The 18,474-nt window shown below is 39.9% G+C and overlaps 1 protein-coding gene across 5 annotated transcripts in view; it reads right to left on the bottom strand.

Moving 5' to 3' along the window:
• Positions 1 to 18,474, bottom strand: part of rgs3a (regulator of G protein signaling 3a) — an 84,769-nt gene that overhangs the window by 49,615 nt on the left and 16,680 nt on the right. For 4 of the 5 annotated variants that reach the window (XM_085925350.1, XM_085925354.1, XM_085925351.1 and 1 more), the window contains 8 exons: positions 10,701 to 10,782; positions 9,361 to 9,466; positions 8,733 to 9,159; positions 7,772 to 7,811; positions 7,158 to 7,477; positions 6,998 to 7,075; positions 6,664 to 6,775; positions 3,930 to 3,973 (listed from right to left, as the gene is read on the bottom strand). In XM_085925350.1, coding sequence (XP_085781476.1) covers positions 3,930 to 3,973; positions 6,664 to 6,775; positions 6,998 to 7,075; positions 7,158 to 7,477; positions 7,772 to 7,811; positions 8,733 to 9,159; positions 9,361 to 9,466; positions 10,701 to 10,782 — 1,209 coding nt within the window. Of the gene's footprint in view, positions 1 to 3,929; positions 3,974 to 6,663; positions 6,776 to 6,997; positions 7,076 to 7,157; positions 7,478 to 7,771; positions 7,812 to 8,732; positions 9,160 to 9,360; positions 9,467 to 10,700; positions 10,783 to 13,417; positions 13,934 to 18,474 lie in introns of those variants that run through there. The other variant, XM_085925355.1, reaches the window with a different exon arrangement.

The raw sequence follows: 18,474 nt of genomic DNA, 5'->3' as shown, positions 1-18,474 counted from the left end.
TATTTTCTCAGTTAGTAGTATAACTTAACAAGGGAGTGTCTCAAAACCTAGTGGAGGGACTGCCAAATAGATTATATTTTATTTTTTTTGAGCAATTTTCAATTTTTGCCAATACTGTCTACGTGCATCAGGGCAAAATGAGGAAGACAAGGACTATTCATTCACAAAGTACATGATTTAACTCGCTGGATGATTTCCTACTAAAATGTCAAGCTAGCTAAATAATAGAATATTTCATTATAATGAGTTTTTATTTAGTTTTGATGTGAGCTATTTTTTTTTTAAATTCAGTTACTTTTAACTAGTTTTTAAAGCAGATTTGTTGGTGTGTTAGTTTTAATTTGTTTTTTCCAAAATGCTTCATTTAAGTTTGGTTTTCCATTAGTGTTAAGTTGCTCATATAGTAAACGACAATTCCGGAATGACTGTTCGACCTTCTTTCTTCTCTACAGCCATACGTACAATAATATTAAAATAAATACATTTAAAATAAACCCTGAAGGCTGATGAATGAAAATAATTACATGAAAATGAAGGACATTTTTCACCGTGTTATAAAATGTAAAATGCAGTTTTAGGTCATTATCAATATCTTTTAAAGCAGATTTTATTTTATTTCATTGACGAATAAAAAAATGTGAGTTGTTATTTAGTTCATTTTTGTTAACTATTATATAACCATGCTAGCCACAGGGGGTTAGGCATACAACACATCTATCTAATACACACTTGATCCAAACATCTTTATAGCTCCATGAAGTCCACTTACATCTGCAGTGTCAGACAGCAGGTGTTGCTCGAGAGAACTGCCCTCCCTGGTCAGCCACTTCTTGGGTACAGTGCGGTCAGCCAAGTTTCCCATGACCACTTGCTCTAACAAGCCGGTGATGACCCTCCAACTTTGGACGCTGCTCGCAAATGCAACAGACGCCTTATCTCACCGTGTTCACCCTGATTTACCGACACGGCCCCTATCTCTGCTTCCTCTCCTCTTGCGTCACTGACACACTTACACACACTTGACTTTCCAGAGACCACCCCAATGTCTTTCCATAGATGCACACACATTTTTCTTTCACATGCAAATCTGGGTTAGATCTGTTCCGTTTTGAGCGGTTGCTAAAATAGGGTGACCTCCTGCATAGCACACAAAAGAAAAATGAAGGTGAACAGAACAAATTCAGGAGGGGATCGCTCCTGTTCCCGTTCGGTTTTATTGGCCAGGTAACACAATTGAAACAAGTTTTTGTAGTGAGAGACTTATTGTAAAAAGTATGTGTCAATTTCAAGCCAGTCAGTTAGAGCACAAAGAGAAACACCAACATTCACTTTCACTCCATCAGAAACAAAATTCAATATTTATGTCAGGGGTGTTCAAACATTTTCTTCTTAGGGCCCACTTTGACATTCTTCAAATTACATTTATGACAGTATGACCAAATTATTGGTTTAGGTAAAGAAATGCAAAACATATTGTTTTGATTTACTTTTATCATTTTTTCTTGATTGTTTGATTAAAAAAAAGGAGCTGGGAGTTGAGAAGAAACGTGTTCTTGTCTTCTTTGCCAGCCTGTACATTGCAGGCAAACAACCATCTCAATAATTACTTTTTAGTACACGCAGCGAGCCACTAAGAACAGACTGTGGGCCGCAAATGGCCCCGAGCTGTAGTTTGGACACCCCTCATCTATTTGGAGTGCATGAAGCACAAGCTTTGCTGAAATCAAAGAGGTAAATCTCTACTCGTGTATGATTGTGTTTGCAGGCCAGAAAGTGCAATCGAATTAACAAGTGAGCAATTACATTACAAACACCTCCTGAGGTGAAGGGTCACGGCAACTCGAGCGCTTTAAACTTTCATCTTTGTCCCCGCCATATGAGCCAAATGGCTCAACAGGCTGTCTATTTAAGGACCCTGTCTCGTTCTATCTCTCGACATATTTGCCTCACGCGGGTTTGCTTCGCACACCATCTGTCAGCGCCTCTTGTAAAGATTCTGTCATCGCTCGGAGATTAACGAACACAACAAGGGATAAAACAGGTTAGGATCAAGGCACTATCCTACTGTCCTTGCATATTGAAAGGCGAAAAAGGTATTTGGATTATATCAAATTTGGCACAAAAAAAAATCCCTGAATGCCTTGCTAATGATCATCTAAAGGAGTTTTTATTCAGCAATTTTGGAAAAAGGGCAGAGCGCAGCTGTGCCGAGAACGTGTGTAAATGTGCTTTTGCTGCTGCCAATCTTGACCAGCTCTGTCTTTTAATCTCAATGGGAGCAATCTGGTTAAATAAATGGTAGATTAAAAAAAGATCTAGCTTGTAACCCTCAGATCATTTGAACCTTATTAATAGAGCACTTTAAAACCACGCCGTGTGGCAGTCTTTTAAATTTCATGGAAGAACAATCTTCCATAACAACAGTTTCAAGTACATGTATCATAAATATATTATGAATAGTGACTGGAAAGCTTAGATCTCCCGGAGCATTTTAAAGCAAGATCTAACAAATTAACCAGCTTCAAAGCCATTTGTGTGGTACTCTGGCTTGTAAATAGAAACCCATTTCGTATCCTAGCAAACATTTTCCATTACTTTCTAATAATTATATTCCTTGAGGGTACCATGAAAGTAGGTTAGTGTATTTCCTCCACTCTAATTGACAACATGCCTCAATTCATCACATAGTCTGTACCGCTTGAATAAATAAACACCTTACCACAACTGTGAAGCATATTTTAAACATCAATTATTTATTTGCAACCAAATATGAAAAATCTAATATATAAAACTATGACTTTCTTTTCTAATACCCACGTTGCCTTAAATAAACACTACAAAAAACATATGACATTTTTCTTGCCTAAAAAAAATTGTTCTCCTTCACATATTATTTTTCATTATTATTGTAGTACCTTATGGCACCAAATAAAATTTGTTGTGTTTCTAACCTAGGAGAACAAGTCAGATGTTAAAATTTCAATGTGAGAAATTCCCATTTTTCATTGACAGGTTGTTACTTTATGCTTTAGTATCACTCGCATTAGCGTTCAATTAGCACTCGCGTCGGTCCTGACGCCTTTTTTCTTCGCAGTTTCTGCTCGTTTCAAAAGTATATCATTACTTCCAGTCATGCTAGCGTCTGGGGGAGGGAGGGAGGGGGGGATGTATTCCGGAGGCAACATTCCAATTCCACAATGTTACATGAACATGTCTAATCAAATTGTGCCACTGGCCTGCTCCAACTCTCCTGCTCTCCCATGCTGTCCTATGTAAGACTTTTCTATTTATATACTCTTTCCTAATTGGATGGAGTGAAAGCTATGTAGCCACTTCCTTCCTCTTTTTCCAGCCAGTGGGACAGATAGCAAGACTCCTCTTGTTCTGTCTGGAATCTCCAAAATGGAGAGAGGGGGTGGGGGGGGGGTCTTTAAAACATTTATAAACTGCTAATGAGGCTGTGCAGCATTTTGTGTAGTGTACGTCTGCAGCAGTAATTGTTGAAGGGAGTTATACTGTCCGTACAAAAAGATCAATTTGCATAATCTTGGAAAAGAAATACGCACACAAGAGCGTTCGGTGAGTTACTTGCAGCTAATGACAACGCCAGGTTGTTTTTCTTTCAAACAATGACTACAACGACTACTTGTATATTCTTGACTTTGAATTTGACACGCAGTGCACATGTTTGGAAATTGATGGCGGAACAAGAGGAAAGAGCATTTTCATGAGAGCTCTCTGCTAATCTGCGTGTCTCAGCTATAATGTGATTAACTGCCAACTCTATTGGCTCGGCGTCTGCATACAGAGTCACAAACATGCATGCACACACACACACACACACACACACACACACACACACACACACACACACATACACACACAAACACACGAACACACACACACACACTGGGAAATGAGGGTCTTACCTCGGTCATGTGAATAAGGTAGAATCGGAGTTCTTCGGCATAATCTGTATGAGAAAAAAAACATCACCTTAATTACCGCCATTCTGTATTTTCCTTGAATCAAGGATTACATTCTAAAAGATGCTTTAACCTCAATTAATTGCTGGCTGTGTTGTAAAAACGCTTCACCTAATATAGAAACGACTCAGAAAGAAAAGCCAACTAGCTGCAGTTAGTCATGTTTTTCGGCAAGCAGAACAGTAGTATGACAAAAATAAAGCCCTCGGCTCTAGTAAAATCATTCAAATAAGTGACTTCAGTAAATGCCCACACCCAAGTCTTAAATAAGAAAAGAAAAAAGATGAGACGTAGCTCCTCTCTTACACAAAAAAAAGTAAAGATCTTCTCTCAAATAAATCAATTCAAATAAACGCCACCTACTAGCTGCAGTTACCAAAAAGAACAACCCCGGCCGGCACTTGAGGAATGAACAACAAAAGGTCACGCCACTATTATACATGACCTTTGCTGAAATAAATGAAGTAAGCATCTGAGACTCACTGCTGATGTGTAAATACAGACCAAGGGCCTCTATAAAGAAATAAAGAACAATAGGTAGTGCTACCTTTACACTTGTCAAGAAAATTATAAAAGCCTCCTCGCAAATAAATCAATTGAAATAAATCGGTACTCTCTGAATTTGAGTAAATGCCCCTCTCCCCAGTAATTATATGATTGAATAAAGAAGAAAAGAAAGCTCTACCAAATATTCATCAGAAAAATATGAAAGCTTATCATTAATAAATCAATTTAAAAAAAAAAACTGTCATTCTCTGTCATTGAATAGAAATTAAATCCCAGCCTCTATATGGAGAAGATGAAAAAGAAAAATTTAGCTCCACACCTGCCTGATCATTTTCTGAAATAAATACAAGAGGCCCGTTCATTCAACTTAACACCAGGTACACCCGTCCATCCGTAGTATGCAAATAAATAGGCAGTTCCGACAATAGCCAGCAGAGGTCACTATTGGATATATTTACCAGCTGCTTTACAGCATGCTTTACAGATTTGTTCCTAATTGTTTGGTTGGCTAAATTGGCTTCATAAGAGGGGCAAAATATGAGATGCACCAACAATTATAATTAGATGCACAATTGGCTGGAGATTCATTGTCATGGCAACACTGTCAAAAGAAAACTTCATGGACAGCTGATCATTGTTGCCTGCAAGTTGTGCCTGACCCTTGTTGTTTCCCACGCTCTTTAACATGTAAGTATCATGTAGGCAGAAACACTGGACAGCTGTTGTATTGAATTTGGCTGGATTATTTTTTTTTTTGTACAAACACATGTCACACAAACACAGCATTAACACACACACACGTCATAAACAAAAAGTTGAAACAAACAGTCCCCGACTGGCGCCTCTTTCCTGACTGACGCTGCTGAAACGAAAAAAAAAAAAAAGACAATAAAAACAATGACAGGCAGGCAGCAGGGCGGAGATGTGTGTCTGTAACTGTGTCCGCTTATGACAACACACACATACACATGCACACACGCACACAAAACAATGCACAAGCAATCCTGAAAGTGTCCCCTGATGACCTCAGATTACGTGACAAGTGACAGAGGTGACATAATTTATAGGGGGATATTTTGTCTTTAGTGCAACACATTGCTTGTAGCAAGAAAAATAAACTCTACCCAACAATTCTATTCACTTCAATTTGAGTCAAATTAAAATGGATTTCATTTTATTCTATTTCATTCCATTTCATTTTAGTTTTATTATTATTTAGTTGTCATTATTATATGGCATGCTTGCAATTATTTAGATTTTTTTTATCTGTAATCAACAAATCCATGTTAATTATTTTATGAGTTATTGAATTGCAATTTATCTCAAGTTTATTTCTTACATAAATGAGTTTAAACCAACACAAGTAATATTTTGCTTGCAATGAACACAATAGTATTTCATTTTCAACAAGCATACATTATTTATTTGAAGAAAAAAATAATGCAATTTATTTTAAATAGTTTTATTTGATGGTTTTTCTTCCTCAAGAAGTAGTTTCCTGTTTTTTTATGCAAGATTTTCAAACAAGATCTTCACACCTCTTTGCCTCCACTTAATAGAAAATCATGCACCAAAGATTTTGGACAGAGTGACACTCATAATAAGGACTTGTGACAAGTCAAAACAATAGAGAACAAAATAACACAATGGTGTTCAATATTATTCATGTGAAACAATGTGCTTCTTGAGGTGGGGGGGCTACAAATATATTACTGACCACCCTGTGTGTCTATACTCAAGCCAAATATTTAGAGTGAGTCATGACATGAGGCTGTCATTGGCTGCAGCCAAGCTACGAAGTGCACTGGCACAGGAGATGACTGTTTACTGGGGACTGGAATGGAAAGACAAAGCAGCAGGAACTCAGCGGGGATGTCGCTCCCTAAATATCCCAGGTCAAAGGAGGGTTTATTGCGAAATGTGATGTTTGCTTTTGCCATTCAACATGTCTCAAACACACTTAAACAAATCAAGACTTTGTTTTGATGTTCTCATGGACGCTAGTGGAGACTTGGTCATCGAAACAATCTGAGCCGATACAAATGCCTTTCATGCCTACTTTTTCATTGACTCAAGGTATGCAACCTTTTTCAGAATTTTGTTATTCACTCATTAAATGGAAATTGTGATTTCCACCATCATGTTTCCCAGCATGCACATTCAGACTTACCATCCTGTAGTCGCAGGTGTCGAAGGTACAAAGGACTCTGGAGGACGTTACACTTGCCGGGCTCGTCTTCTCTCGTAACTAACATCAAGTCTGTGTAGACGAACACGGTAACCTGCAATGGATAATGAAATGAGAGAACAATCAGGAGATTCATAAATATATTGTTGTCGTAAAATAAGATAATATATATGAAAAAAAGAGGTAGGGATGGAATTGTATTTATTATTATTATTATTATTATTATTATTATTATTACACTTTATATTATTAGTACTTTCTATAGGTATTTTTTCTTTTTATAAAATGGCATCTAACAGAAACAGGTTGGACTGACCTTGAGGGAGTGATGCTTGCTCTCATGTAAAATCATCTCCTCTGTTATGATGAGAGCTCTACTGCACAGGTCCAGAGGCTGCTTAGAACACATAGGTTGCTTCTATTAGAATTATTATAGCAAATGTAAATTAATATCATGGCCCAAAAAAATGACTCACCTGAACAAATATGGGGAAAATTAGAATTTTGGGTGCCGCAGAGACATAACCGTAGTTACCATGAGGGACGTGAGAGCGGACAATGGTGCAGTTTTGGTAGTTGGCAAAGTTGGCACTCTGCTGAGGGTAGTTGGGCACGCCGGTACCGGTGGAGGTGTTTTTTGATGTCTTGCTATTGTTGGAGCGACGCAGGAAGCCAGTGCGACTGGAGAAAGGACCACCTCCGCTTGGACCGGATGACAAGGTTCCAACGCCACCAGCGGAACCAGCGGCCGGGTTTGAGGCCCCAGAGGTCTGCCGCGTGCTGTACAACCTGCTGGCTAAAAGACAAGATAATAGAGATTACAATAAATTCAGAGTGAAAAATGCTCATTTGATTACGACAGTGACAAAAGCAAATTTGATGACATCTTTCACACGCCAAGCAATTAAATCTATCTCAGTTTTCACTGCTTCTTCTTTCTGAGTGTGTATTTTTCTAAACATGTTTGGTGTTAGTTTACAGACGACTTCAATGAACGGAATTATTAAGCCACACTACAGTGGCTGTTTCATTCTAAACTAAGAAAAACAAATAAAAAAACAACAATGAACAAGATGTATATCCGTCTTACCTAACGTTCCTTGATCCTCCTGATAAACTGGCCTCAAGATCTGAAAGCAGAAAAAAAAATGGTACATTACACTCGTTTCACACTAGAATAAAATCACTAATGTAGGATTTCATCAAAACTTGACATGTACTGTAAATGTTGTCATGTCGTCACTTTGCGGAGAGATAACATGAAAGCATTGTGTTTGTGTTTCCAGCAGTCCTTTCAAAGTAAATTTAGCCTGCACATGTAGACAATGGTAACTACTTAAATGCTTAATGCTTGGTATTGTACAATGAACCTATGATTGTCATTCATTCTTATTCTCTGAATCATCTCCTGTTTTACTTTGAGTCAAATGTGTAATCACACAGAGACATTTTCACACAATCCACTTCAGCTCAATGAGACACAAGGGGGTGATTTGATGATTATAAAGTAGTTATGGGTATTGAAAAGATGTTAGGCCGGTTAGTTGTTCTCACACAAAAAAGTGTTAGTAATGTGTAATTAGACTGTTATTAACTAAGGAACTCATTTGAAACTCATTGCTTTTGAAAACAAGTTTTCTTTATTGATGCAACCACTAGATGCAACCATCAGTACATAGTGTACACAATTCTGGAAATATCCCCAATGTGTCATCCATGAACTGTTGCATTAAACATGGTCAAAATAATCAAGATACCTGTGTGATAAATGATGCAATTAATAAACACATGCTTTTTTTTTTTTTACCAGGTGTCTTTGTATGGCCGGACATTAGGATGGCGGACTAAGTGCTTTATTGTCGTCTGACGGCACTTCCTGCGTTCACAATAAAAGGAACGTTGAAGGAAGCCCTTGTGTAAAGTCACTATCAATTAGCACCAGGGATGAAGGGTAGGGAGACATATCTAGCATGAGCCATCATGTGACCGTGGTGAGGATGAGGAGGACGGAGGAGATGATGTAGATGCAGCCCACCACCAGTCTGCGGTACCTGGCTTCCGGGGTTGAAGGGGGCCAGGATGATGTAGTTGTCGCCGTTGGATGCCTTCACCCTGGTTCCTTTCAGCGTGGCGGTGTGAGGATGCTGGAGGTGCCGCGGCCTGCCGTCCAGCTCCTCGGCCGAGCCGCCCTGGGCGCCCCACCTCAGGGTGCCCACGCTGCCGCCTGCGACGCCATCCGAACCATTGACCAGAAGCCTGCGGGAGGCGGCAGTGCGGTGGTGCGCCGGGAGCGGAGGGATAGCCGGCGGGGTTCGACCGGTGCCCAAGTCCGGGGTGCGCCGGCGGGCGGGTGGCGAAGGCGTTTCGTAGTTGGAAACGGGCTGCTTGTAAGAGGGTCGGTGGATGAGACCCTCAAAGTTGGGCTTGGCTGAGGGCCCGCTGCGCCACACCACAACTGTGATCTCATTTGCACTGTTTCTGCGGTCACATGACAGGATTGCACGAATTATTTTATAAGAGAAAGAACGCTGTTGATTGTGAATAACAATGATCCCAAAGTGTTGTACATGACATAGCTCAAGATCAATTTTCCACCAATGGTCTCTATTGTTTGTCAAAGCGAGAATCGTACAGATTTGGGATACTATTCAAAGTAAACAAGATGGCAGGTGGTCTTACCTAATGGCATGAGCCAAGTCGGCACATTTCCACTGCTCCACGGGCTGACCATTGAGCTGCAAAAGCGTATCCAGGTGCTGTAGACCCGCCTGGTCCGCAGGGCCTCCTGCCACAAAAAACACAACAAAGACACGTCACTCAAGGTATACAATTCCAGTGGGCATTTTATTTTATTCTTTTAAAGCTTATTTATTCGATTTAAGGAGAAAATGAATGCGGGTTCCCCCTATTAACGGCGACACCCCGCTGCTTGGCTTGATCCTCGCAACAATCTTCAAAGCGAAAAGATGAAAAACAGAAGGCCTACAGGTGACATTCATTTTTTATGACAGGAAGAATTATTCATGACGCATCAAAAGTGGATCGATAATTGGGAAATAGGTGCAATATGGTGAAAAAGAGGCACCAAAGTGAATGAAAATAGAAGCAGATAGTAAAGCTAACTGGTTATGGGTAATAATAACGAATGGCAATGTGTGATTTTACAAGGAACAGTTAAATTAGTTTCCACTTACACTCCATTTTACAAATTTCCCAAGGTTACCTATCAAAACTACGCATCGTCATGGTACCGGTTTTTGGAAACCAAAGCACATGAGTGAATTTGACACCCAAGATGTACTCTCACTCTTGGTCTTCTCAACATGTTGCAAAGGCGACATTTTGAATGTCTTCCATTGATTACGGTCTTTTCCTCTTTTTTTGTTTCACAGTGTAAAAGCAAGGAAAATCATGGTTCACTGTTCCAAACTGTACCATAGCAAGCTGAAGTGAACATCTATACTCGGCTGTCTACAAAACAAAACAAAATTTCTTTACAAACCCCCAAGTATCTTCAGAAAATGCTGATAAACACGTTCTTTACAGAGAACGGTGGAAATGTGAGGAATATTTGGGGGGAAACTGAAAATACCCAAAAGTTAATTATCTGGCCTGGCACCTGGAGGCGTCCAAGCATACTTGAGAAGGAGGCCGGTGCCCCCCTGGGCCACCCTCTAGCTCCGCGAGTGCACAAGATACTCCTCGTCTTCTTTTTGTATGCAAAGAAAAACAATAATCTGGATGTGCTCAATTATTCACTGCTTTTGTCTTCTTTGTTTCAGTCATTAGTAAAATTCACAGTGGAGCTGAACTTATCTATATCACAATACGTTCGCTGTCTGCAAAAAGACAATGTGAAATCTTAGGTTGCCACAATTTGCATTTGATCCTATTCTTTGTTCTACTAAATATAAATAGGAAACATCAGCCAAATCAGGATTAAATATTCCAACTCATACCAGATTCTAAACTATACTGCTTAGTAGAAACATGACTTGGTATTGTTTTGACATTCTTGCCTGGATCCACAGCCTGCACCCTCACAGGCGAATCAGAGCAAATGGTGAATCCGTATCCATCCTTTCCTCGAAGGATGGTCACCTGCAACACAAAGACAAAAGCAGATCATCAGTTTAACTTTGCATGGCCTTATTTGCACTCAACAACCAAGCGGAGGATATGAAAGTAGCGGATTGGCAAGGAAACCAGGAGTAATTAAGCCGATTTGTTTTCGAAGTCCGCTTCCTATGTGAACTGTCTTGACGGCAGTTTTCCTGAGGAAGCCAATTAGCTGAGCTGGTGAGAAAAACAACTCCCACAGAGGGAAGACTGACTTTCTTTGTTTCAATGCCGGCGGAGGAATGCCTTGCCTCGTGAGGCATTGTCAGGTAACCCGGCTCCCATTCATATGCCAAACGTGTTGCCCTCATAAAAGACCGATATGTGGAAATTCATTGACTGAAAATACTAGGATGGGAATCGATATCAAAGTTTGGCCGTAACAATGCGAGTTTCAAATTGTCATCGCCAGGGTCATTTCCAAAGTTGCAGTTCCATGTACCCACTGCCAATTCTCAAATCAATCACATTTCTGACAGGCTTCAAATTCATCTTATAGCCATACGTCCCATTTTGACACTCTGAATACAAAAATACCGAAGATAGCATGAGTTGTTTGCTGTCCGAGGTTTCTTCGTCTTCTCTTTAGATGTCAAACTTGTGATTTATCTGCTGAATGCATGCTGCGCATTTCGGCTTAAGGCGGCTTCTTTTCTTGTCCACAATGTGTTGTTTGAACTGACTGGAGGTGGTGTGACAGATTTACCCTCGGGTGGAGAGAGGAAAGGAAACATCCAGAGATCCAGGAGTGACTAAATCTGACCCAGAATCATCAAACTCAGTCCACGTCCAATTAGGAACCTTTCTACCAAGTTCAGCCTCAATCAAAATCCAATTATCAGTGACCACTAGGGTTAAATAAAATTGTTATATAAAAGGGGGAGATTAACAAAAACAAAATATATTCTCAACAAACGTATTCAGTGGCATAATGCAACTATTCAGGGGCCCTGAAGCTTGCAATGACCCTAAAACGTCAGACGCGATTACAAATTCATGAGAAAGACGGCAAAGAAACGGGTGAGTAACGGGGCAAATTGTTGTGACGCAGCAATCCCCCAAAAAAAAACAAAAAAACAATCTGACTGACAGAAGCAAGACATTTTGAAGCATCTCAAATAACATCCAGAATATATGCGCATGTATTGTAAGTAAAAAATAAAAAAAGTGCCCCTAAAGTCCCTGGAGGTGGCAAGTGACATAATTGGACATTAAAAAGTAATAATCACAAATTAGGTGCTATTAAGTTAGCCATTGCGGATCAGTTTACCTATTCATAGACTTCTGCAATTAAGAAAGTTAATGATTAAAATATCAACCTGCCCACTATGATTGTCAAAGCGTGACCAACCCCATCATATTCCTTTCCACTGTTTTCTGTGGAAAGTACTGATTACAAATCCAAACAAACAAGAGGTTTCACTGTATAGCTAAGCACAGTTCAACTATACTCGTACTTTCAGGTAAATAAATACTGCAGTGCAAGAATAAAATCATAATGTGAGCTGACAATAAAAGTTTCTTCCAGTGTTCATTTAAAATGTATGAGAGCATTAATATTTCAGCAAAATGGTCACTGGAAATATGAATGGACGCAAACCATGGGTTTAAACATATCTTGTACACTTTAAGACCGGCTCATATGTGTTCATGCATGAGCTCTGGAGTGTTCCTCTTTTTAGCATTCATGCCTCAGTGCATCGATTGCACGGAGAGGAACAGTCGCTAATTGCAATACACCGCTTGTCTTAATTGTGACAGCGTTACGTGTGTGTCATTAGTGAGATCATCCATGATTTGGGTTGGATTGGAAATCACACATCACACACATCTCCCGGTCAACTAGTCATTTTCCTCTTCCTCTTGGTAAGACAATGTTATCTGGGTCAGTATGTTCAGTGACTGGAGCGCCACAGAACTAATGGCGTTATGTATTTTGGTGCTAAGGTTTTTTTTTTTTTGGCCACACGTGACATTACGGAGACTAGTCTACAAACATTATGTCTGATTATGTGTATTTCAAAGCTGCCAATAATTATATGTATCCACATGGCTACATATTTATTTATTTATTTTAAATTGTGACTTACAGTTGTGTAAAAGTTATGAGAAACATTTCTTATGGTCTGACTCGTACGCAGCTAACATATCAAAGAGTATATGTTTTAACTGGTGACCACACACACGTATATAAATAAATTCACAGTTGCTCTCATACTGTGTGGCGTTCTCAAGATGACTGGGGGAAACTTCGTTCCAAGACCAACCTAATTAGGTAGACCCCGAGGACCACAAAAAAGCCCACGGGCCTGCACTGAAAATAGCTCCCTAGTAAAGTGATCATTTAAAATTGCTAACAATTGCAGGGATTGGGGCGAATAAATTGAAGCAGATTTACTTTTTTTTTTATATTTTTCGAGAAACTTTGATCAGTGCAAAATTCTGATCATGTAAATCCTAGTTAAGATGCAGTTTTTTTTATACTCATCTAATATCAGAGCCGTACCCTGAGGCGCTCTGTTTTGATCTCTTCAATTTTGATGTCTGACACACACACACACACACACACACACACACACACACACACACACACACACACACACACACACACACACACCTGTGGTAATCTACATCCGATGCAGAGGTGACACAACCCGTGAATGGTGTGCATCACGCCCCCTCCTCCTCCTCTTCCTCCCGCCGTCCCGTTCAAGTCGGCTGAAAGAACGCACACGCTGCGGCGCTGGCTCTCAGGTCGCCCGGCGCCCTTGCAGCCCGAGTACCTCCACAGCCGCCTCTGCGCGGCCGAGTGCGTGCGGGCGTGACTTGGCGCCGCCTCCTCTTCCTCCTGCTGGGACTTGAGCGTGTTGTGGATCATCTCAACCCGACGTCGCTCGGAAATCTTTTCATGCAGCAAAAGTCAGTTTCCAAGGAAGTTTGTCGCTCAGTTTGCTGAGCTATCTTCCATTCACGATTGGTGGTAATGATGTCATCAAGGTGGTGATCTTCTTCAGTCTTCTTCTTCCAGATCGGTACTCTGTGGCCTCATGAGCTCGGCTTGTATGGACCGCCGGCGACGCGGAGTCGAGACTGGTGCTCGGGCCACTGTCGCTGCTGGCAGGAGCGCTCATGGGAACTCTTCAGCAGCAGAAGAATAGGAGGAAGTTCCTCCCACCACCACCACCAGCAGCACTGAACCCCCCCCATTAACACACACATACACACACATAGACGCACACATGGACCCACGCATACCTCGCCAACCTCCACGGCCTGCGTAGATTTGAGTGTCTGCCCGCGATAAGGCCCGTTTGCTTCCTGTGTCCACACTATGAGCTTCTCATAGGTGCCGCAGATCACTTTTACAGATACACACACAAAGTTGCAATGAATGTCAGAGCAACAAGTGTGTGAATGAGATTGAATGATTTTTTTTTTTTGACGTAATCAAAAAATGCAAGCGAGCACCACTTGTGGGCAAAGGACTGTGACGCAAGTGCGTCCATACTTCCCTCAACTTTTTATCCAGACTTGTTTGTTATGTTTTCACCTTCCATATTTCCTCTTCTTTTCCTTTCAAGCCCCCACCCCCTCCCCTGTCGACCAAATTGTGTGGAAATTCACAGCTCTGCGAATCCATGACAATCGCTCCTCCTCTGCCAGTTATCCAAACACCACTTGTATTTTTGTTTTTAATATCGACACCCATGGGAAAGTGGTGGTAATCTGACATTAAAAAAACATAGACAAGAAATATTGGCTGCTAGTTGAACTAAATTATTGGTATCTCGAAACATTTTTCACCAACTGGAAATATTAGGAAGAAAAATCTGTTTCAGGGTCAAAGTGTTGTCATTATAATAAAGGTTGGAAAGAGAATGCTGACCTAACTGCTTTACAGATGTGAAAATAAATTATAATATTAATAAATTGTTGAAAATTCGTAGATTTGAATGACAAAGACAGGAAATCCTGTCCGTTTCATTTTTGATCAATCTTACTGACTTCTTACTCTGCTAAAATAAACAAATCATTGCATAACATCACTTCTCATAATTGTTTTCTCTGAACATCCCTTGTTGTCCCTCCTTTTTCAAATGTTGAAGAAAAAAAAAAGATGATAGCTGGACTTTTGAGATTTGAATTTTTGGTCAAATGCATTTTTCATAAAATTTTAATGTCACTTGAATGCAACTTTTACTTCAGTTTTAAATACTTTTTAAGCAACATTTTTACTTTAAATTTTTCAATCATACGTTTACTAAACATACTATATATATGTACGTCGATTAAAATCTACACGTTTTTCTGCTTTTAACTAACTAAGCCACTTGCTCTTTCGTAAAAGACGACACAAATATACGAAAGGTGCCATTTCGAAACCAAGCGAGGTGAACTGTAAGATTCTCACAGCAAAGCAAAAACCAATTTATCATTCTGCATCTGTATCCAACTCTGCACCCAAGTTAGTCATCAAGGCTCTCCTTTGGCTGATGAATCACAAAATGTTCGTGTATAGTTGTGAATGTCCCCTTGTCAGATATCCACACATACAAGACAGCGACTAGTGTGAACAGGAACAAATCCCTTTAATTAACGGTTAGTATCTTTACAAGTCTATCGCTGGCATTGGCCGTCTCGTGGAATGAAACACTGACAGGGAATGAACAGAAAAAAAGGGAGCGAACGTTACCCAAAGCGCTAATAAAGAAGCTGCGGAGGGCCCATTTTCTTAAGATCCCCTCATAGTGGAGGTAATGGCAGCTTTTCCCTGTTTGCTTTTTTGAAAGGGGGCTAGGGTTACCACGTCAAGCACACAAAAAACACTTTTGTCTTGCTTTCACGCGGCGCTGTTCACCTCTAAATGGGCAGAAGGACGGATTAGAGGGCGAGAAGAAAAGCATGTCTCAGGGGAGAGGAGATTGAAATGCTTGTCTGCCAGCCAGATGAGGCCAATCTGGTCTTTAGTGGTGTGGGTTCACGCTCTCCCGGATGTAAAAAAAAAAAAAAAAAGGAGCTATCAAAGGAGGCGGCGTGCTCACAAGCATTCAAACCAACACGGCAGTTCCAACATTTTGAAGGTCACATTGTTCCAAGTGAGAAGGATGTGAGACAACTGTCCAAGTGGCAGATATTGCCAAAAAAAAAAAAACAACAACTCCAAAGGGCTTACTGTCAGATTGGATTGTTAAACGTAAACAAAAAAAGAAGAATGATTGGCAAATCTGCCTCATAGTTCTGAGTTTTAGGCTTCTGTTGTGGAGTTTGTTCTCCCTGCACTATAAATGTGAGTGTGAAAAGCTGTTTGGCTGGAGACCAGTCCAAGGTGGTTCCCTTTCCTTACACCAAGTCAACTGGGCTAGGTTCCAGCTCACCCAGGACCCTAATGAGGGCAGCACCATAGAAAAAGTCGATTCAGTTGACTTTTGGATGATAAAAAGAACACCCCCCCCACACACACACACACGCTCCCCAAAAAACTGCAAAACTGCAATACAAAACTCCCAACATTTGGAATCCGTTCAAAAATATAAGGACAATACGATGAGTGTGACAATTAAGTCAAGCAATAAATTCTTACTTGTGAGATGCTTTACGCTTCATCAGAATTTTTGGACAGATAAATAGTTTTATTGATCACATTTTCAGTGGCTAACTTTAATGTTACACTTGGGTGGTAAATAAGATTATTAATAAATGCAATGAGGAGGTATAGAGATAATTTTTTGGTGCATCAACTACTCGTTTGTGAACGATATACATAAAATAATTTGCAAAAATTCTAACAAGATCTAAATTTTAGGGAAAAATTATGAAGATTGTGAAGTTAAAGTCAAGCCACCCACGGTGGTCAACTGCATTAGCCAAGAGCTTTTCACACTTTTTGCAAAAACAATGCAAAATGTGTCTGAACATGCATATCATACCCTTCTCATTTGTCATTAAAAAGCCTATTTAGATGTTTTAATTACTTTTTCAATTTAATATTATTAATATTTTAGTTTCTTTTTATATATTAAAATGTCAGTAATTGTCTTATTTTTACACTTAAATGACAGTAACATTTTCCAATTATACTTAAACATTGCTTGTGCAGTAAATATCATCACGATGAGAAGTTCCCATTATTTCCGATGGGAAAAATATTAATGTTTCACAATCCATAGTTTCCATTAAGCAACAACAAACAAATTCAACAGTGTTAGAGTTAACTGTTCTAATATTGGACAATAACCAGGATAGAGATAATACAGAGAATGCACCCAATTGTGGTTATAGGCAGATAGCAGGCAATCCATCATCCAAAATCAATTACAAATGAACTGTATATAATTGAATTGAATTTGGCTGCTTCTGGTAAACACACACATTCTGCACGTACTGTGCACACAAATGGCCAGTATACATCAGCTCTGGGATCTTTGTCAAGGTCAAGAAAGGACAACTCACTTAAAGGGTGACTAGGTATCCCACTTGTGCTATGTTTCCATAAAGGAAACTAAATTGGAAAATAGCACTAGGTCAAAAGAATGAGACCCTGACACATAATGGAGATGTGCACCCCCAATAATATCAAAACAATCTTGGTCGTTCTAGTAATATCCACAACCAACCTCGCCCTTCCTTCTTTGTGATACATGGCCAACAGACAGATGTGTCAAAGCCATTAGCACAGTGACAGATCAGGAGCTAATGCTCACCGACAAGTAAAGTGATGCAGAGGATTGCGGCAACAAGAGTGCAATGGCTGATCATGTTCATCATCCCTCTGCTGCTTTGATCAATTGTAGCATTAAGTAAGGAGATACCTTGTATGTGTTGTGTTATTGTATTTATTATTTGTTAATACATGGGCCGTGTATTACTGCAGCCAAAGGGGCTGGTGGAAAGCAATACAAAATGTTTTTTCTTCACTTTTGATTCAATTGAATGTGCATAAACACATCACAAACAAGAATTAAAATACTGATTATATTCTTTGAATAACCTTGTGATTTGATAAAACACATCAAGTGCTATCCACACCATCACCTCAAGTGTCCAAAGCCCTCCATGAAAAACTCATGCGTCATCAGTATAAAAAGCCCAGAAGGAGGATGACCATACAAAGGGAGGACCAAGGGCAAAGTGATAGCGAAAAAGATGAAAGTCTCAAAAGATTTTCCATTGCCCTCGAATTTAGCCCATGCATGTACTTTGCCCCTCCTTCCACTCTCCCGCGAGACTGTCCCGACACAAACGTCACAATCATCTGTTGCTCTGATTCACGACGAGATATAGCAAATGAGGGAGGCCAGGGGAAGGCAGTTTCTCCGCTCAAACATGATTGTATGAATATTGCTGCCAGAGTTTAATCATTCATTCATTCATTCATTCATTCATTCATTCATTCATTCATTCATTCATTCATTCATTCAACCATTGTCTCTATTGTTGTGCAAGCGAGACACTCATACAGTGAGCATTTTTTAATAGTTTGCCAAATGTACCTTCAGTTTACAACAACGTTGCGTCAGAACTTGGAAATCACTAATCTACACGAAGAAAGTACTTACGTCAGAAATACAGTAAATATTTGTACATGAAAAATATATCTAGGCCATAAAACAACCTGACAACATGAGACGTGAGCATGAGTTTGTCAATTGGTCGTCATAAACAGAGGACCCCTAT

The sequence above is a fragment of the Syngnathus leptorhynchus genome, chromosome 12 (genome assembly GCF_054491065.1).
Source record: "Syngnathus leptorhynchus isolate UIUO chromosome 12, UIUO_Slep, whole genome shotgun sequence".
Classification (NCBI taxonomy): domain Eukaryota; kingdom Metazoa; phylum Chordata; class Actinopteri; order Syngnathiformes; family Syngnathidae; genus Syngnathus; species Syngnathus leptorhynchus.
This window is presented reverse-complemented; position numbering and strand designations above follow the sequence as displayed.